The 21,891-nt window shown below is 44.9% G+C and overlaps 1 protein-coding gene across 1 annotated transcript in view; it reads left to right on the top strand.

The window, feature by feature from the left end:
- CDH23 (cadherin related 23) overlaps nucleotides 1–21,891 on the top strand; it is a 388,293-nt gene that overhangs the window by 228,037 nt on the left and 138,365 nt on the right. The window contains exon 14 of the mRNA XM_052640480.1: nucleotides 8,595–8,659. Coding sequence (XP_052496440.1) covers nucleotides 8,595–8,659 — 65 coding nt within the window. The remainder of the gene's footprint in view (nucleotides 1–8,594; nucleotides 8,660–21,891) is intronic.

The following is a 21,891-nucleotide window of genomic DNA, read 5'->3' as shown; positions in this document are numbered from 1 at the left end:
CATGGCTGCCGGAACCCGGGGCTGCTGGGGAAGGCAGCTGGGCCCGCCTTGCTTCAGAGCAGAAGCCCATGCGGGGCATCTGGGCAAGCGTGCGTGACGGGAGTGCGGACGCTGGTGGGGAGTGATTGAGTGTGTGCTGCCAGCTGCCGGCCCCAGGGAGAGGCGCCCAGGTGGCTGGGGAAGGGGTGTGGAGGCGCCACGGGGGCTGAGGCTGGGGTCAGGGTGGGGGTGGCTCGAGACTGAGGGCAGGTGCAGATGCTCGTGTGTTGGCGTGTGTGAGTATGTGGCCGGATGTGGTCCCCCCTCAGCCAGACAGGTTTCGGTGAGAGTATGTGAGGACAGGGAGGTATGGGGAGCTGCCCAAGACACAGGGAGGGAGAGAGAGAGGGTGTGTGGCGAGGGGTGTGTGCATGTGTGTATAGAGAAGAGACAGTGAGGTCGAGGAAAGTAAGACGGCATAGGATGGATGAGAGAAGACACAAGAGCAGGACTTTCTAGCTATAAAGAAGGGCAGAGGGTGTTTAGAAACATGAGCGAGAAGGGCATCTGCCCGAGGGAGGCGATCAGGGTATCAGAGTGCAGCAGCTTCTGCTGAGCAGTAGTTAGAGGCAGACCCGAGGGGGCCTGAGCAGATAGGAGTCAGGTTGGGGCATAAGGCCCAGCATCAATGGATGGGCATCTGCAACACCATGACGAGGGATGACAGGATGGTTTGGGGACCCATGGAAATGGCATCAGCAAGGCAGAGAGCATGCAAGGGAGGCCCCTGGCCCAGGGCAAATGAATGGAAGAGGGTGAGCGATGGTGTCTACTCACTGTCAGAATAGGCTGGGTCAGGAGGGAGCTTTGGGAAAGAGACGAGAGGACCTGACCGCTGTTGACATGGCAGGTCCCTGGGAGTCGGGGTGAGATGCTATGATGATCATCAGAGGGCAGGGAGCTGGGCTGAGTATAGAGCCCTGCCATCCAACTTGAAGGGAGAGTTACATCTCCAAGGCGCTAGGGAAAAGCCCTGTGCAAATCAGTAGGGTGCCCACAGCCACCAGGCTGCCCCAGTCTTTAGCAGCTGGCAGCCTCGAGTCTAGGCCCGGAGCCACCTGCACACACCAAGACTAAGCTTGGGTGGGACGAGATGGACGAGGGGACTTGCTTTAAGGGCCAGGTGTCTTGGCTGAGGAAACCACGCCAGAAGCCTCTGTGTCCTCTGTGATGGGTACAACCAGAATCGCTGGAGCCCACCCACTCCAGGCAGAGGCTGGAGGCAGAGCCTCTGTAGGAAAAGACTGCCTGTGGGGGCCTCATCTCCAGGGTGGGGACAGTGGCCTGGTGGGAGCCACTGGATCCCGTGGCTGAGCTCTCAAATGCAGGAGGACGCCTCTCCCTGGCCCTGCCAACGGGGGACGAGTGCAGGGGAGGGGAGTGGCTGAGAGCACCTGTCTTGCAGTTGACTGTATTGGGTTCATGTCCTGGTACTGTTTGACCTTGGGCAAGTTGACCGACCTTTCTGAGCCTCAGTTCCTTCCATCTGTGAGACAGAAATAATACTGGTGCTGGTCTCATAGGACTCTGAGGAGGATAGGATGAAATAAAGCACGGGAAATGCCAGGCACAGCTCCTGACACACAGTAAGTGCTCAAAGGGAAATGGCAGGGGGTGCTTTGCCCCCCACCCCACCCTAGAGCCAGGGGAGAGTTGTATGTTTCTGACACAGCCTGGCCCGTCTGGGGATGGCTCTTCCCCCACTGCAGGTTCTCCTTGTCTTAACCTTTGGAATTTCCCCCCCATGTATTTATTTTTTCTCCTTTTTGTCAGCAGAAGAAAATTACACTTCTGCCGGCATTGTCCATCACAGAAATAAGCACTCTTGGATGCAATTATAAAGGCCCAAATGAGGAAATTAGTTTTGCTAGTAATGCCAGTGTTGGGGAGAATTGGAGAAGATGCCTTATATATCAGGCCCTGGGCAGCAGCCAGTCCCAGCCGCACCGTCTCCCTCGAACGGACCACAGGGACAGATGCTGACCTGCCGGTGGTCTTCCTGGGCTGCAAACGCTTCTGCTGGGGGAGGCAGAGACAGTCTGAGCCACCTCCAGGCCTCAGTGAGGGCAGTTCTCACCAGGATCTACCGGGCTTCTCGGTGTCTAGCCATGACTGCCCTGTGGACCCGAGTCCACTTTGCCAAGGAGCCTCTCACAGACAAAACGATCTAAACCAGCAACCCCAGTCACCTGCTAGCCCATCTTCTGTATTTCCCCAACGTTCTTGCCACTGTCTGTTATTTAGCTATTTCTCTCCTCCATTATTGTCTATCTCCACTTTCTGATTGTAAGTCACATTCCAGCAAGGGCGTTGTCACACTTACGACTGTGGCATGAGGCCTGGCATGGTAGCTGGCACACTGGAAATGTCCGAAAGTGTTTACCGAGTACGTGACTGAGCGCAAGTCTGGTCGTCATCTTGGTGGAGGTTGTTTCTGAGGTGTGCCAGGTGCCCCCCCATCTGCCCCTCCAGACCCAGCGTGCCCTTCTCACCTGCCCTGCACGTGCCGCAGGCTGACTGCGAGGGCCCTTCACGGAGTGCTTGCCTCCACCCCACTTGCCTCTGGGGCTTGGTCAGTACACAGCTTGGACAAGAGATCTGAGCGTGGGAGACTCACTGGAGATGCTTTATGAACCCCAGCCCTGCCTCCTGGGCCACGCAAGGAGCCCCTGCTCTGCTGATGGGGAGCATTAGCCCCACCCCCAGAAGGAAGGCCAAGCTAGCCCTCAGTGTCTGGCAATGAAAATCCCAGACTTTACTAAATTTGGCAAAGATTTTGAGCCCTGTGCCAGGCACACCAGGGGACACAGAAATAAGGTACAGACTTGTCTGTCAAGGGGAGGGAAGGGGACACACAGAGGTGGATTTCAGGAATGGCGGACTGTTCCCAAACCAGTCCAGCTAGGGGCTCTCAGGCCAAGAACAGCGAGCAGACAGGGAGCTCCCTAAGGGAGGGGGCTCTAGGGGTGGGCTCTGAGCGGGGGCGCAGAGTGTGGACAGCAGTTATGGCTGACCAGGCAGGAGGATGCTTTGGGTGCATCAGGGAGACCTGGATATAGAATCACTAAGGCCAGCGGGACTGTGCCTTGATGCCACGGTCCCCAGGTTTTGCCATCTTATCCCTGGGCCTCTTGTGAGCATCTTGGCAAGTGGCAGAATGTGCTAGTATGTAACTGTGGGTGAAACTCTAGCCCAGGTGGGATAGCAGCGGGGTCACACAGGTGTCAGAGGGAGGACCAGGAGCTCAGCTCAGGGGCCCACCTGGAACCCTGGTTCCACATTTCTTAGAGCCACCAGGTACAATGTGAGAGCCACCCATCCTGGCCATCCCCTTCCCCCATCCTTGCAGCCCTCTGACTGGCCTGCGAGATCCCGGGGGTGACCCTTTAGGGAGACAGAGCGTTCCTAGAACGTGGCAGGAAGGAGGGGGTGTTCATGGCCTGAGGAGGACATTTGTTCTCTCTGCACTGGCCCCTGGTCACTCCTCAAACCCACCTTCTTAAAGGGGAGCCAGTGGTCACTGTCTGGCACCTAATTCATCTGTTGATCTTTCCGTTGCTCAGGCACGAAGCACGGTCTGGGAAGGAGGTTGTTGTGAAAAGTACGGTAACCAGGAATAAGGGGCTGGGACAGAGCCCTGCCTGCATGGGACAGGTTGCAGGCGGGTGGCGGAGCAGGCAGGACCAAGCTGCTCCCTGGCCTCCACAGGATGGAGCTTCCAGGGCCTTTCCCAGAAGGTGCTAAATGTTTTTCAGCACAGGGATTTGGAAGCCAGCTCCGTTGCTTAGCAGCTGTGACATCTCGGGCAAGTTCCTTATCATCCTGTCTCTTTCCTTGTTTGTTAAAGATAGGATCCGAGGGCTATTTAAGCACCTACCATGTATGGATGTGGTCAGAAATAAAACAATCTGCCATTGGAACTTTGGACTTTGGCACATTGAAACATGTGCTGTTGGGAACAGTCTGCCATTCCTGAAATCTGCCTCTGTGTGTCCCGTTCCCTCCCCTTGACAGACAAGTCTGTACCTTATTTCTGTATCCCCTGGTGTGCCTGCCTGGCACAGGGCTCAAAATCTTTTTTGAGTTTATAGTATACCTTAACCTGTGTGTTGGGTATCTGGATGCAGGTATAGCTACAGATGATAGAGATCCGAGCTTTCCTGAGCCCTCCTTATGTCCAGGCCCCACAACCTGACCCTAGCACAGCTTCAGCCTTCCATGCAGTCAGGGCTGGGAATGTCTCTGGCAGGGTGGAGCCCTGACCCAACCTTGGGGAGCTGCACATGGTCCAGCTGAGATGAGGCCAGAGCTGGCAGCAAAGCATGGCTAAGGATGAATGTAGAGGAGGGTCTCCAGCAGGGCTGCCTAGTGGGTCAAATTTGCTGCCTTGTCCCGGGCACAGGGCCTTTAACTGGCCGCACTACAGCCTGGCCCTGGCCCGAGCACCCCAGCCAGGCCCTCCCTCTGTGTCAGTCCCGGCTGCTCCCACCCTGGCAGGCGCACAGAAGCAGCTTTTCGTCTTCATATTATTCTGCTTCATGCACTTGAAAAATGAAAGTTCTCCCTCTCCTCTTCACCAGGCATACATATTTCACACGGTCATTAGACGGTGGCAGTAAAGGACTCACAAATCTTCCCTGGTCAGCATCGGCGGCCTGGGCAGGCAGCAAGAGGCCCCCCGGGAAAGAGGTCACCGTGGGAACCAGGGCTGTGCTCAGCCCACTCGGGGAGGGAGTGGGGACTCGGAGGGGTGGTAGAGGCCAGTGTCAACCTAGAGACAGAAGACAGTCCCATCTTATACCCAGGGGCTCATCACCTAATTTCCCTGAGCCTCAGGGTGAAGGGGACTGGATGGGGGTCCTCAGGGGCCCTCCCCGCTCTAGCAGGCCAAGTGCAGTTCCATAGGACACAGCGATGTGAAGGGCCTCTCCCCAGGGTCCTGATGTGACCTTCAGGAGCAGGAAATGCCCACTCTGCTGACACCTCTGGGCCTCACCGCTCCTTTTCCCTCTCCTCTTTGCCCCTCCCTTTTCCTTAGAATCCTCTCTTCTCCTCGCCTTTGCCCCATCTCTCCACTGCTCCCTTCTTGCTATAATTGGTTCACTTGTTTTCCAAGCATTTGTGAAGCACCTGCTGGGTGCTGGCACCATCTAGGCTGGGAGGTGAGCCTGGCAGACGTGGCTCTGCCCCTCTTGCTTCCCGAGAGCCTTTCCTTTGATAAATGAGAATGCCGAAGCCCCAGGGGATTGCTCTCTGGTCACACAATGACCTCGGCTGTTAATGCTGACCTGGAAGTAGCATCTCTACATTACACTGACCCCTCGCCAAGGGGCTTGATGGCATCTGGTCATCTCCTTCCCAGACCAGGCTACAGTTATTGTAGCTATAATACCATACATGGTGGTTGATTGTTGGTGGAACCGGAGGGGCTTATGGACACCTCCCCCGTTTCTCTGGCCCCTGAAAGGAGAGATGATAGGTGATGAGGGGTTGTGTTCTCTCTCCTGGAATAACCAGGCACCTCTCCGTCTGAGAACAGGTTCTCTTCCTGGTTTAGAAGCAAGAACACATTGAGGTGAAGGGTGTGGCAAGCTGATTCTGGGTTCAAATCCTAACTCTGCCACTTTTTGAGCTAAGAAGCCTCGAATGAGCTGTTTACCCTTTCTGTGCCTCAGTTTCCCCATCTGTAAACTGGAGGTAGTACTAATAATAGCACCTACCAGGTGTGCTGCAGTCAGTGGGGTTGCAAAGAGTCAGACATGACCGAGCGACTGAATGGCAACAACATAGAGTCATCATGAAGATAAAATACATGACAAGTTCAAGGAGCTGGTAAAGGCGGTTGTCGAGTGTCTCAGGCACAGGGGAGGGTCTGCCCGGGAGTCAGTCTTGGGTTGGAGGGTGGGTTGCATAGCTTGGCATTTACGTTTCCACTTACTTGCCTTGCGTGCCCTGAGAACCTGGGATGTGCTCAGAGCCTGGCCAGGGCGGCGAGAGGACAGAGGCCCACAGTCTGCTGAGCACAGTGGCGACGCTATGTGGAAATTGGGTACAGAAGGCCGTCCTACAAAGCAGGCTGCCCACCACCCCTGGAGATGGCTTCCGTCTGGGTAACCAAGTCTTCCAGAAAACTAAGATTTTAACCCTTTGAGTATAAACATTTTTTTTTCCATTGAAATCATTTGGTATAGAAATATATCGTTTACTTCTCTGCCTTCCTGAACTGAACATACTGAACACAAGTGAGCATTTTTTTTGAAAACGCAGGTTTATCATAAAGCACACAGAAGTAACAGATTTCACAGAACCTAGGAATTGTAAAAGGAATCTCAAAAAATATTTAGTACCAAGGTATTGAGTGAGAGGGAAATAGGGAGATACTGGTAAATGGGTACAAACGTTCAGTTTTAAGATGAGTAAGGTCTGAGGATCTAATGTATAACGTGGTGGCTGTAGTAGATAACAGTGTGTTGTACAATCGAAATTTGCTGAGAGAGTAGAATTTAAGTGTTCTCACCAAACAGGGGGAAAAAAGGGAATCTGTAAGGTTATAGGTAATTAACTCAATAATGGGAATCTTTTCCATGGTCAGTTATGCCTCAATGTAATATCAGGACTGCCCTGATGGCTCAGATGGTAAAGGATCTGCCTGCAATGCAGGAAACCTGGGTTCAATCCCTGGGTCAGGAAGATCCCCTGGAGAAGGGAATGGCTACCCACTCCAGTATTCTTGCCTGAAGAGTTCCAGGGACAGAGGGGCCTGGAAGGGTATAATCCATGGGATCACAAAGAGTCAGACATGATTGAGTGACTGACACTTCCACACTATAACATATTATCATAACTTATGTGTAATGAAGTTATAAAATAATTTTCATTAATTACACCTCAGAACTAAAAAATAAGTATATTGAATATATTCAATTGATATATTCAATAAAATATATTGAAACATATTTTTAGCAACAGAACCTTTATCCGACTGTGATCTTATCAAGATGCTGTGAGTGAAAACCAGATGACCCCAAGGTCAGCCCAAGGCCTTTCTCTCTGGTGTCTGGTGTCAGGAAGCAGTTTGCCCAGCTCTAGGGCAGTGCCCTGGGAGGGAGCAGAGGTCACAGTGCCTAGTATGGAGTACATGTTTACTAAGGAACTACTGAATAAACACTTGAATGGTGTCACTTAGCCTGCACTGTGGATGTGACCACACCAGGGGCGATGCAGAAGCCCAGAAATCCCAGCCACGAAAGCCAAACCTCCACTGTAACTACCCTCATCCTGAGAAGGGAGGGGATGGTGAGGGTCAGGTGGCCCAAAGAAAGGAACCCTGGACTCAGAGTAGGGAATCCCAGCTACTGCCCAGCTATGCTTGAGCCTCCTGATGACCTAGAGTGGTGACAGGGTTACACTGGACCTCACTGTGGTCTGGGCCTCAGTTTTACAATCTATGTGATGGGTAGAAATGTGTATCTTTTTCCTCATGTTGTGATGGTTGTGAGGATAAAATGAGTAGTAATAAACATGGGTGGCCCTTGACAATATAAAGTGCTTGATAGCATTGTAGGCTGGCAGCGGTCACCATTATTGCCATCATTGTTAGGCATAAGGCAGGTCGCTCTCCCTCTAGTCTCTCTTGACTGTCAGTGACAGAAATCCAACGTGGACCAGCCTGGATAAAACAGATCTTCTTGGGCTCACAAACCAAACTGAGGTGGGAAGGGGTGTCAGATTCAGAACTCTAGAACTACCAGGATCAGCCCTTCTTTTCATCCTCTCACATCCAGCAGCTCCCAGTTCACCGTCGTTCCAGCTTCACTGCCCCCAGAGGACCGTTCTTATCCCCAGCAGCAATAAGAATCCCAGGGAAGGATTCTGATAGGCCCCAGCTGTGGTCAAGGACCACTCCCTGAGGTCATAGGCAGAGCAGCCCCTACTCAGACCACTTGTTCGAGCAGAGACAGACACCAAAGAAGATGGCTGGGGGGTCGGGCGGCAGACTGCTTCCGGCAGAAGAGGTTGCCAGCCAGATGACAGTCTGCCCAATGCATGCAGTGGATTATTCCCAGGGTTCAAGAAGGGGGAACACCAGAAATCTCCCCACAGGGCCTCCCCCTCTGGGTAGCATGTCTGCCTTGGAGGTTTGGGTGGCTGGAGGAGAGTCGCTGAAGGAAGCCACCAGATGGTTGAACCCACCATCCCTTCTGAGATATTTTGCTAACCTACAAGTTGTGACCCCACGCCTCTGGTCCAGGGTCTCTCTCCACAGGTCCAAGCCCTGTGAGCATCTGCAGAGAATGTTTGACATGAGTCCAGAAGGGTGGTTTCCCAAAGTTAGACATCTAGGGAGAAGACCGATCCTCTGGAACTGAGCACTCCAGTATTAAATCTCCATTTGTGATACTGAAAACCTTATTAAACCACATGGCTCTAGAAAGTTCTGCCTGAGCCTGAGGAACCATCTGGGGAAAGCATGGATTCACTGTGGACATTTCCTGGTGACACTGGGAGCCTCAGCTGGTTCAGGCAGTAATGACTTCTTGTTCTTACCGTTTCAGGCAACAGACAATGATGTGGGCACCTTTGGGGAGGTCAACTACTTCTTCAGCGATGACCCTGACCGGTGAGCACCCCTCCCCAAGCCCCCACAGTGGCCCGCTGCCACTCACCTGGCCCAGGACACTTCTTGGTGCCCAGAAAAAGAGCTGTGCCCCTGTGGCCAGGGAACTGGGCTGGGAGTCAGAACTCATGGGCACCGCTGCTGGTTTGGCCCTGGTTGTGACACAGTGTTGCTCACATCCCCAAAACTCTCTGGGGCATAGTTTCACTGACCCCCAAAAGTAGATTTTAGTTTGGGGAATGAAGAAGCTTTTTTTTTTTTCTTTTACTTTCTTTTTTTTATAATTTGCCTAATATCTTTATTTTACAAGGGAGACATTTAAGCCAATGGAGAAAAATAACCATTTAAACAAACTTTTTCCTCTCCTTTCCTTCTGTTGAAAAATGAAAATCAAATAACGGATTTTCCCTTTTGCTTTAGTTTCTAAAAATCTTAGAGTGCAATTGTACATACATTTTTTTTAACTCTTCAATATTTTGTTTTAATTTAATTTTCATTTTATATTGGGGTATAGTTGATGAGCTTCCCTCGTGGTTCAGACAGTAAAGAGTCTGCCTGCAATGCTGGAGACCCAGTCCCTTGGTTGGGAAGATCCCCTGGAGAAGGAAATGGCAACCCTACTCCAGTATTCTTGCCTGGAGAATCCCACGGACAGAAGAACCTGGCGGGTTACAGTCCACGGGGTCACAAAGAGTCAGACATGACTGAGCAACTAACACATAGTTGATTTACAATGTGTTAGAGTCAGCTGTACAGTGGAGTGATTCAGTTTTATAAATACATATATCCATTCTTTGTCAGATTCCTTTCCCATATAGGTTATCATAGAATATTGAGTAGAGTTCCTTGTGCTAGGCAATAGGTCCTTGTTGATTTTACATACAGTGCTTTGTATGTGTTAATCCCAAACACCTAATTTATCTTTTCCTCTACCTTTCCCCTTTGGTTACCATGAGTACGTTTTTGAAGTCAGTGAGTCTGTTTCTGTTTTGTAAATAAGTTTATTTGTATCATCTTTATATTCCATATGTAAGGGATAGCACATGATATTTGTCTTTCTCTGACTTACCTTACCTAGTTTGATGATCTCTAAGTCCTGCCGCAAATGGCGTTATTGCGGTCTTTGTTATGGCTGAATAGCATTCCATTGTATATGCGTACCACATCTTCTTTATCCGTTCCCCTGTCAGGGGACTTTTAGATTGCTTCTATGTCTTGGCTATTGTAAATAGTTCTGCAGTGAACACTGAGGTGCATGTATCTTTTGAATTATGGGTTCTCTGGATATGCAGCCAGAAGTAGGATTGCCGGATCGTACGTTAGCTCAATTTTTAGTTTTTTAGGGAACATGCATTCTATTCTCCATAATAGTTGTACCAATTTACATTCCCACCAAAGGTTTTATTTTCTCCACACCCTCTCCAGCATTGTTGACAGACTTTTTGATGCTAGCCATGCTGACTGCTGTGAGGGGATACCTCACTGTAGTTTTGATTTGCATTTCTCTAATAATTAGTGATATTGAGCATCTTTTCATGTGCTGTTTGGCCATCTGTCCTCTTTGAAGAAAGGTCTATTTAGATCTTCTGCCCATTTTTTAATTGGGTGGTTTGAGGTTTTGTTGTTGTTGTTTTTTAATTGAGCTACATGAGCTGTTTGTAGATTTTGATGATTGATCCCTTGTCAGTCACTTCCTTTGCAAATATTTTCCCCCATTCTGTGGGTTGTCTTTTCGCTTTGTTTACAGTTTCCTTTACTGTGCAAAAGCTCTTAAGTTTAATTAGATTCCATTTTTTTATTTTTGTTTTTACTTTCATTACTGTAAAGATAGATCCAAAAACGTTGTTGCTATGCTATAATATCAGAGTATTCTACCTACATTCTCTTCTTAGAGTTCTATAGTGTCCAACCTTAAGTTTAGGTCTTTACTCCATTTTGAATTTATTTTTGCATGCAGTATTAGAGAATGTTCTAAATTCATTCTTTTACAAGTAATATCCAGTTTTCCAAGAACCACTGTTGAAGAGACTGTCTTTTCTCTGTTGTATATTGTTGTATACTTTGTGGATAGGTTAATTGACCATTGGTGCATGGATTTATTTCCAGGCTTTCTAGCCTATTCCAGTGATCTATATTTCTGATTTTGTGCCAATACCATACTCTTTTGATTACTGTAGTTTTGTAGAAGAGTCTGAAGTCTAGGAACCTGATTCCTGCAGCTCCATTTTTCTTTCTCAGGATTACTTTGGTTATTTGGGGTCTTTTGTGTTGCCATACAACTTTAAAACATTTTTGTTTTAGTTTTGTGGAGGGAACAAGCATTGGTAATTTGATAAGGATTGCATTGAATTTGTAGATTGCCTTGTATAGGATAGTCAAAATTAATTCTCCAAATCCAAAAACGTGATGTATCTTTCCCTCTGTTTGTGTCATCTTTGATTTTTTTCATCAACATCTTATAGTTTTTAGAGCACAGATCTTTTGCTTCTTTAGTAGGTTTATTCCTATTTTATTCATTTTGATCCGATAGTAAATGAGATTGTTTCCTTAGTTTCTCTTTCTGATCTTTTGTTGTTAGTGTATAGAAATGTACTAGTATATAAATTTCTCTGTATTAATTTTATGTCCTGGAACTTTGCCAAACTCATTGATGAGCTCTGATAGTTTTCTGGTGGAATCTTTAGTATTTTCTATATATATTATCACGTCATCTGCAAAGAGTGACAGTTTTACTTCTTTTCCAGTTTGGATCCCTTTTATTTCTTCTTGTTCTCTGATTGCTGTGGCTAGGACTTCAAAAACTGTTGAATAAAAGTTACGAGAGTGGACGTCCTTGTCTTTTCCTAATCTTAGAGGAAATGCTTTCAGCTTTTCACCAGTGAGTACAATGTTAGCGGTGGGTTTGTCATATATGGCCTTTATTATGTTGAGGTCGGTGCCCTCTCAGCCCACTTTCTGGAGAGTTTTATCATAGATGATTGTTGAATTTTATCAAAAGCTTTTTCTGTATATACTCAGGTGATTGTAAGATTTTTATTCTTCAATTTGTTAATGTGGTGTATCACTCTGATTTGCAGATATTGAGAAGTCCTAGCATCTGTGGACATAACTCCCATTTGATCATGGTATATAATCCTTTTAATGTAGTGTTGGGTTCAGTTTGCTAGTATTTCTTGAAGATTTTTGAATTCGTGTTGTTCTTCAGTGATATCGGGCTGTAATTTTCGTTTTTCTAGTATCTTTTTGTGGTTTTGGGATCAGGGTGATGGTGGCTTCATGGAATGAGCTTGGGAGTTGTCCTTCCTCTGCAGTTTTTCAGGAGAGTTTCAGAAGGATAAATGGTTAACTCTTCTCTGAATGCCTGATAGAATTTGCTTGTGAAGACATCTGGTCCTGGACTTTTGTTTGCTGGAAGTTTTTAAATCAGTTTCAGTTTCAGTACTTGTGACTCATCTGTTCATGTTTTCTATTTCTTCCTGGTTCAGTTTTGGGAGATAGTACCTTTCTAAGAATTTGTCCATTTCTTCTGGGTTGTCCATTTTATTGGCATATAGTTGCTTGATGTGCGCTCTTATGATCCTTTGTATTTCTGTGGTGTCAGTTGTAACTTCTTTTCATTTCTAATTTGATTGATTTGAGCTCTCTCCCTTTTTTCTTGATGAGTCTGGCTAAAGGTTTATCAGTTTTGTTTTGTTTATCTTTCCAGAGAACCAGATTTTAGTTTCGTTGTTCTTTTCTATCATTTTCTTTGTCTCTATATTTTTTATTTCTGCTCTGATCTTTATAATTTCTTTCCTTCTCACTTTGGGTTTTGTTTGTTCTCTCTCTAGTTGCTTTAGGTGTAAGGTTGGGTTGTTTATTTGAGATTTGTCTTGTTTCTTAAGGTGAGAGTGTATTGCTACAAACTTCTCTCTTAGAAATGTTTTTGCTACATCCCATTGGTTTTGAATCGTGGTTTTGTTGTCAGTCTCTAGGTACTTTTGAAACTTTTCTCTTTAATTTCTTCAGTGATCCATCCCTTGTTTAGTAACATATTGTTTAGCCTCCACGTGTTTGTGTTTTTACAGGGTTGTTTTTTTTTCTGTAGTTAATTACTAATCTCATAGCATTGTGATCTAAAAAGATGCTTGATATGTTTTTAACTTCCTTAAATTTAGTGAGGCTCACTTTGTGGCCCAGCATGAGATCTATCCTAGAGAATGTTCCAATGTGCACTTGAGAAGAAAATGTATTCTGTTCACTTTGGATGGAATTTTCTATAAATATCAAATAAATCCATCTAGTCAATTGTGTCATTTAAGGTCTATATTTGTTCCCTTATTGATTTTCTGTCTGGTTGATCTGTCCACTGATGTAAGTGGAGTGTTAAAGTCCCCCACTATTATTGTGTTACTGTCGATTTCTTCTCTTACGGCTGTTAGCATTTGGCTTATATATTGAGGTTCTCCTGTGCTGGGTGCATATATATTTACGATTGCTATATCTTCTTCTTGAATTAATCCCTTGATCATTATGTAGTGTCCTTCTTTGTCTGTTATAACAGTCTTCATTTTAAAGTCTATTTTGTCTGATATAAGCATTGCTACTCCAGCTGTCTTTTGATTTTCATTTGCATGGAATACCTTTTTCCATCCTTCCACTTTCAGTCTGTCTCAGTACCTAGATCTGAAGTGGGTCTCTTTTAGATAGCATAGGTGCATGCTAAGTTGCTTCAGTCATTTCCAGCTATTGTGACCCCATGGACTGTAGCCCGCCAGGCTACTGTGTCCATGGGATTCTCCAGGCAAGAATTCTGGAGTGGGTTGCCATTTCCTCCTCCAAGATAGCATATATATGGGTCTATTTTTAGTATCCATTCAGCCAGCCTGTGTCTTTTGGTTGGAACATTTAGTCAATTTACATTTAAGGTAATCTTTGATGATTATGTTCTTTTTGCCATTTTGTTGATTGTTTGGGATTTGTTTCTGTAGGTTTTTTTGTTCCCTTCCTCATTTGTTCTCTTTTGTGATTTGATGACTGTCCTTGGTCTCATGTTTGGATTACTTTCTTGTGTGTGTTGTAGATCTTTCTATTGTAGATGTTTGGCTTGTTGTTACTGTGAGGTTTTGATGTAGCAGTCTATATAGAAACAAGATTGTTCCAAGTTTCTGGTCTCTTAATTTCAAATGCATTTCCAATACCCTGCATCTGTCCTCTTGTCTTCCCATGCTTGCTGGTTTTGATACCGTATTTGTGTGTGGGTGACTTCCTACTTTTACTGTATGTTTGTCTCTACTGGTGAGCTTTCACATTTATAATTTTCTTGTCTCTAATTATGGCCTTTTCTTCTCCACCCAGAGACATTCCTTTAGAATTTGTCATATAGCTGGTTTGGTGGTGCTAAATTCTTTTTCTGTAAAGCTTTTGACTTACCCACTGAATATGAATGAAAGTCTTACTGGGTAGAGTATTGTTAGTTGTAGATTTATCCCTCTCATCATTTTAACTATATCATGCCACTCCCTTCTGGCCTGTAGAGTTTCTGCTGAAAAATCAGCTGATAATCTAATGGGTATTCCCTTATAATATTTTTTTCCTTCTTGCTACTTTTAGTATTTTTTCTCTGTCTTTAATTTTTGTCAGTTTAATTACTATGTGTCTTGACATGTTCCTCCTTGGTCTTATCCTATGTGGAACTCTGCATGTCCTGAACTTGAGTGTTTCCTTTCCCATGTTAGGGAAGTTTTTAGCTATAATCTTGTCAAATATTTTCTCAGCCCTTTCTCTCTGTTCATCTGGGACCGCTAAAATCCAAATGTTGGTGTGTTTAACGTTGTCCCTGAGGCCTCTGAAACTGTCCTCATTTCTTTTCATTCTTTTTTCTTTATTCTGTTCTCCTGCACTGATTTCCATCACTTTCTCTTACGGCTCTCTTATTGTTCTTCTGCCTCATTTATTTTGCTATTGATTCTTTCTAGTGTATTTTTCATTCCAGTTATTGTATTGTTCAACTGTGTTTGTTCTTTAGTACTTCTGGGTCTTTCTTAAGCATAGCTTGTGTCTTCTGGCTCTCTGCTTCTATTCTTTTTCCAAGGTCTTGGGGATCATCTTTGGTATCATTATTCCGAATTCTTTTTCAGAAAGATTGCCTATCTCTACTTTACTGAGTTGGTCTTCTGGAGTTTTATCTTGTTCTTTCAGATGGAACATATTCCTCTGCCATCTCATTTTGTCTGACTTTCTCTGTTTGTGACCTTTTTCTTCAGACCTTTTTCTAAGCTTCTCTTGCTGCTGGTGTCTGCCCCCTTGTGGGTGAAGTTGGTCCAGGGGCTTGTGCAGGCTTCCTGGTGGGAAAGACTGGTGCCTGCCCACTGGTTGGTACAGCTGAGTCTTGTCCCTCTGATGGGCAAGACCATGTTAAAGACTGTTTAGAGGTGGCTGTGGGATCAGGATGGCTTCAGGCAACCTGTCTGCTGATGAATTGGGCAGTGTTCCCATCCCGTTGGTTGTTTGACCTGAGGTGTCCCAGCACTGGAGCTTGCGGGCTGTTAGATAGGTAGGGCTAGGTCTTCGTGCCAAAATGGCGACTTTCGGGAGAGTTCATGCCAATGGATATTCCCTGAGGTTTCTGCCTCCGGTGTCCTTGCCTGCATTGTGAGCCAGAGCCAACCTCCACCTCCCCAGGAGATCCTCCAAGACCCACAGGTAGGTCCGGCCCAGGCTTCTTTGCCCAGGGCCCCAGTGCACAGGAAGCTTTGTGTGCACCCTCCAAGAGTGGAGTCTCTATTTCCCCTAGTCCTGTAGAACTCCTGTACTCAAGCCCCAGTGGCCTTCAAAGCCAAATGCTCTGAGGGTTCCTCCCGATGCCAGGCCTCCAGGTTAGGAAGCTTGATGTGGTGCTCAGGACTCTCACTCTTGTGGGAGTATAATTATTCTATGCAGTATAATTGGTTTCCGGTTTGTGAGTCACCTGCCCAGTAGGTATGGGATTTAATTACATCACAAAAGCACCCCTACTGCCATTGTGTTGCGGCTTCTACATTACTTTGGGTATAAAATACCTTTTTTAATGCTGCTAAAGTCACTTCAATCGTGTCTGACTCTTTGCAACCCTACAGACTGTAGCCAGCCAGGCTCCTCTATCCATGGCAATTCTCCAGGCAAGAATACGGGAGTGGGTTGCCATGCCCTTCTCCAGGGGATCTTCCTGACCCAGGGATTAAACCCAGGTCTCCTGCATTGCAGGCAGATTCTTTACCACTGAGCCACCAGGAAAGCCCTCTTGTGTTGTTTTTTTTTAGTAGGTTGAGTCTTTTTTTTTTTTTTTTTTGATGGTGATTGTTCAGCAGTTAATTATGATTTTTGGTGTTTTCCTGAAAGGAGGTGAGCTCGTTTCCTCTACTCCACCATCTTCAGGAATAAATTCCTTGGGACCTCAGATGGTAAAGAATCCACCTGCAATGCAGGAGACCATGGTTCGATTCCTGGGTCAGGAATCCTTTGGGGAAGGGATAAACTACCCACTCCAGTATTCTTGAGCTTCCCTGGTAGCTCAGATGGTAAAGAATCTGCCTGCAGTGTGGGAGTCCTGGGTTCAATCCCTGGTTTGGGAAGATCTGCTGGTGAAGGGAATGATTACCCACTCAAGTATTCTGATCTGGAGAATTCCTTGGATAGAAGAGCCTGAAGGAACTACAGTGCATGGGATTGCAAAGCGTTGGACACAACTGAGCGACTTTCACTGTCACTCTGGAAACACTACTGATATTACACCAGCAGCAACAGCAATGGCTGTATTTAGGAAGCCCTCACTATTCGTCAGGCTCTTTTTCAAGTGCTTTGCCCATGTTATGTGATGTGATCCTCACAACTAAATGCTGCAGGAACTTGGTGCTAAGCTCTCTTATTATCCCCACTTTACAGATGGGGAAACTATAGCCCAGAGAGGCTGTGTTACTTGCCCAGAGGCACTCGGCTGATAAGTGCCAGAGCCAGGACTCAGCATTTGGTCTTCATCACCAGGCTACACAACCTACAGCAGGAAGTTGTTTGACCATTAGGTGGGTGGGTGAGCTCTCCCCCTGACCTGTGCCAGCTTTGCTCTGTAACCCGCCAAGGTTCTGAGCCATCTCTTTCCCTTGTCTTCAGTTAAACTGAGCCAAGGTGAAGCCCTCTCATTTTCTACGTGATCGAAAGCCAGGCTGAATTCAGAGAGCATGTCTGTTTCTGAAAACGAAGTGTCTGGTACATCTGGAAGCCAAACGTAATGAGTAAGACAGTTGCTGTCAGCTTGGATTACTGGTCCCAGTTCCGTATAAATGACCAGGAGGAGACAGAGACTGTTAAGTGTACTTAACAATCCTCAGCTACTCTCCAGATGAAAGGAAGGAACCAACAATAGGACCAGTGCACAGGATGCCCCTGTCCCTTGGGACACCCAGGTTCATGTGGCCTTGTTCTGATCATCTTGGATTTTTCTCATCTTTTCCCATCTTCTGGGCTTAGGACTTTCCTGGTCTCAGAGCCAGGACCTTCCAGGCTTGGAGGCTGGCAGCTGTGGACAAGCTCAGAGCACACAAATGTCAACTGAGAGCTCAGAGGAGGTTCCTGAGGAAATCTTTAGAGGAGGAAGGTGGAAGGATGGTGTCACTGGACCTTACTGCTCCCTGGGAGATATTAGCCAGCCATTTACTCAAAACTCAGTCCCTCGAGTGGAAGACATGCTCCCAAAAGAGGAGCAGCCACCCCTCCCCTTGCTGGAGGCTTTGCTGCCTTTTCAAAGCATTTTGGTGCAAAACTCTGGATGGAAGGATTTCTATTTTAATTTCCCCAATATATGTTATTTTCTTCGAGGTACAATTACATGTAATATTACATTCAGGTGTTCAACCTAGTGATGCAATATATGTTGCAAAATGATCACTACAATAAGTCTAGTTAACATCCATCACTGTCCATAGTTACAGTTCTTTTCCTGTGATAAGGAGTCTTCTCTCAGCAACTTTCAAATGTGCAATACAGTATTATTAAGGATTGTCACCATGCTGTCTATTATATCCTCATGACGTTTATTTCAGAACTAGAAGTTTGTACTTTTTGACCCCCTTTACTTGTCATTCCCATCCACCCCTGTAATGTACCCTGCCTCTAGTGACCACCAATGTTTTCTGTATTTATGAACTCTGTGTTTCTTTGTTGGCTTCCCTGTTAGCTCAGACAGTAAAGAATCCACCTGCCAATGGAGGAAACGTAGGATACGCGAGTTCGATCCCTGAGTCAGGAAGATTCCCTGGAGAAGGAAATGGCAACTCACTCCAGTATTCTTGCCTGAGAAATCCCATGGACAGAGGAGCCTGGCAGTGATAGTCCATGGCGGGTCACAAAGAGTCAGACATGACTGAGCGACTTTTTGTTTTAGATTTCACATATAACTGAGATAATATGATGTTTGTCTTTCTCTTTTTTATCTCACTTAGCATACTGCCTTTAGGAGGCCTCTTCATGCCACAGATGGCAGGATTTCCTTCTTTCATGGCTGAATAATATTCCATTGTGTGTGTGTGTGTGTGTGTGTGTGTGTGTACGTGTATACACACACCACATTTTCTTTATCCATCATTCTTTGATTGACACTTACATTGTTTCCATACCTGACAGTTGTGAAAATGCTGCAGTGAATGTGGGTTGCAGGTATCTTTTCAAGTTACTGTTTTGTATTTTTTAGATAAATGCCCAGTGGTGGGATTGCTGGGTCATATGGTAGCTCTATTTTTAGTTTTTTAAGGAACCTCCATGCTATTTTCTGTAGTGGCTTCCCTAATTTATATTCCCACCAACGGTTCACAAGGGTTCCCTTTTTTCACGTTTTTGCCAACACTTGTTACATCTTGGGGTTTTGTTTTTTTTTTTTTTCTTTTGGTGATAGCCATTCTGACTGGTGTGAGGTAATATCTGACTGTGTTTTGATTTGCGGTTCCCTGATGATTAGTGATTTGAGCATCTTTTCGTGTGCCTGTTGGCCATTTGTATACCTCCTTTGGAAAAAATAACTATACAAAGCCTCTGCCCATTTTTAAATTAGTTTGGTTTTCTGGTTTTTTTTTTTTCCATTTTTTACTATTGAGTTATATGAGATCTTTACACGCATATTTTGGATATGAATGCTTTGTCACAGACATGATTTGCAAAAATATTCTAGTTTGTATATTGTCTTTTGACTTTGTTGATGGCTTCTTTGCTGTCACAAGCATTTGAGTTTAATGTAGTCCCACTCGTTTATTTATTATTTTCTTGCCTTTGCTATTTGGGTCAAGTCCAAAAAGTCATCATTAGCTTTCCTTCTAGTTTTGTGATTTTGAGTCTCTCATAGAAGTTTTTAATCTATTTTGAATTGATTTTGTACATGGTGTAAAATAATAAGTAGTCTGGTTTAATTCTTCCTGTGTTTCTTTTTTAATTTAATTTTTATTTTATACTGTAGTATAGTTGCTTTATAATATTTTGTTAGTTTCAGGTGTACAGAAAGTGATTCCATTATATATATATATATATATATATATATATATATATATATCCATTCCTTTTCAGATTCTTTTCCCATATAGGTTATTACAGAATATTGAGGAGAATTCCCCAGGCTAAACAGTAGGTTCTTGTCGATTTTCTGTTTCATATATAGTAGTGTATATATGTTAATCCCAAACTCCAATTTATCCCTTCCCTCACCCCCTGCCTTTCCCGTTTAGTAACTATAAGTTTCTTTTCTAAGTCTGTGAGTCTGTTTCTGTTTTTTAAATAAATTCATCTGTAACTTTTTTCGATCCCAAGGGTGTGATATCATGTGATATTTGTATCTCCTGGTTTGGTTTGTTTGCTTGTGTGATGGTCTCTAGGTCCACCCATGTTGCTGTGAATGGCATGACTGCTTTCTTTCTAAAGCTGAATAATACTCCACTGTGCATCTGTAACACATCTTCTTCAACCATCGCTCTGTCAGAGGACATTTAAGTCGCTTCCATTTCTTGGCTCCTGTAAGCAGTGCTGCAGTGGACACTGCGGTGCATGTATATTTTCACACTATGCTTTTCTCCACCTATATATCCAAGAGCAGAATTGCTGGATCATATGGCAGCTCTATTTTTAGTTTTTTAAGGAAGCTCCATGGAGTTCTCCATAGTGATTGTACCAATTGAGATTCCCATCAACAGGGTAAAAATGTTCCCTTTTCTCCACGCCTTCTCCAGCATTTATTGTTTGTAGACTTTTTGAGGATAGTCATTCTGACTGGTGTGAGGTGACATCTCATTGTAGTTTTGGTTTGCATTTCTCTGATAATTATCAGTGTTAAGCATTTTTTCATGTGCCTCTTGGCCATCTGTATGTCTTCCTTGGAGAAATGTTTATTTGGGTCTTATAGAAAAACCCAAACAAACTTTTTTGGCCAACTGGATAGATGTTGGAGATTAATCCCTTGTCAGTTACATTGTTTACAAATATTTTTCCCATATCCTGCATTCTCACACTTGCCTAGTTACCATATTTCTGTGTGGATGATTTCTTACCTTTTTCTGTATATTTGTCTTTACTGGTGAGTTTTCACATTCATGAATTTTTTGTTTCTAGTTTAGACCTTTTCTGCCTAGAGAATTCCTTTAGAATTTGTTGTAAAATGTATCTGTTGGTGCTGAATTCTCTTAGCTTTTACTTGTCTGTAAAGCTTCTGGTTTCTGTGTTATATCTAAATGAGAGCCTTGCTGGGTAAAGTTGTGGGTTCTTCTCTTTCAACACTTTAAATATATTGTGCCACTCTCTCCTGACCTGTAGAATTGCTACTGAGCAATCAGCTGATAAACTCATGAGAGTTCCTTTTTATGTTATTTGTTGCTTTTCTCTTGTTACTTTAAATATATATGTATAGTCAATTTAATTACTAATATGTCTCAGCATCTTCCTCTTTGGGTTTAAAGACTCCCAAAGAGCCCCTCTTTGGAACTCTTTGTGCTTCCTAGACTTGGGTGCCTGTTTCTTTCCCCTTGTTAAAGAAACTTGCAGCTACTGTCTCTTCAAATATTTCTCAAGTCCTTTCTCTCTCTCTCTTCTCCTCTGGGACCCCTATCATGCAAATGTTGATGCATTTAATGTTGTCCCAGAGGTCTCTTCAGTTCAGTTCAGCCACTCAGTCGTGTCCGATTCTTTGCGACCCCGTGAATTGCAGAACGCCAGGCCTCCCTGTCCATCAGCAACTCCCAGAGTTCACTCAAACTCACGTCCATCGAGTTGGTCATAACTTTCCTTCCAAGGAGTAACCGTCTTTTAATTTCATGGCTGCAATCACCATCTGCAGTGATTTTGGAGCCCCCCAAACATAAAGTCTGACACTATTTCCACTGTTTCCTCATCTATTTCCCATGAAGTGATGGGACCAGATGCCATGATCTTCGTTTTCTGAGTGTTGAGCTTTAAGCCAACTTTTTCACTCTCCTCTTTCACTTTCATCAAGAGGCTTTTTCGTTCCTCTTCACTTTCTGCCATAAGGGTGGTGTCATCTGCATATCTGAGGTTATTGATATTTCTCCCAGCAATCTTGATTCCAGCTTGTGCTTCTTCCAGCCCAGCATTTCTCATGATGTACTCTGCATATAAGTTAAATAAGCAGGGTGACAATATACAGCCTTGACGTACTCCTTTTCCTATTTGGAACCAGTCTGTTGTTCCATGTCCAGTTCTAACTGTTGCTTCCTGACCTGCATATAGGTTTCTCAAGAGGCAGGTCAGGTGGTCTGGTATTCCCATCTCTCTCAGAACTTTCCACAGTTTATTGTGATCCACACAGTCAAAGGCTTTGGCATAGTCAATAAAGCAGAAATAGATGTTTTTCTGGAACTCTCTTGCTTTTTCGATGATCCAGCAGATGTTGGCAATTTGATCTCTGATTCCTCTGCCTCTTAGACTGTCTTAATTTCTTTTTAGTCTTTTTCCTTTGTTCTGTTCTGTGGCAGTGATCCCTGCCATGCTGTCTTCCAATCATCTGTATTCTGCCTCATTTATTCTGCCATTGATTCCTTCTGGTGTGTTTTTCATTTCAGATATTTTATTGTTCATCTGTTTGTTTGTTCTTTAGCTCTCATAGGTCTTTGTTAAGTATTTCCTATGTCTTCTTGATTTGTGGCTCCATTATTTTTCTGAGAGCTAGGAACATCTTTACTATCGTTACTCTGAGTTCTGTTTTGGGTAGATTGCCTGTCTCCTGTTTACTT

Source organism: Budorcas taxicolor, chromosome 5 (assembly GCF_023091745.1).
Source record: "Budorcas taxicolor isolate Tak-1 chromosome 5, Takin1.1, whole genome shotgun sequence".
Taxonomy (NCBI): Eukaryota; Metazoa; Chordata; class Mammalia; order Artiodactyla; family Bovidae; genus Budorcas; species Budorcas taxicolor.
Note: the sequence above shows the minus strand (reverse complement) of the source record. Positions and strands in the feature narration are given on the sequence as shown.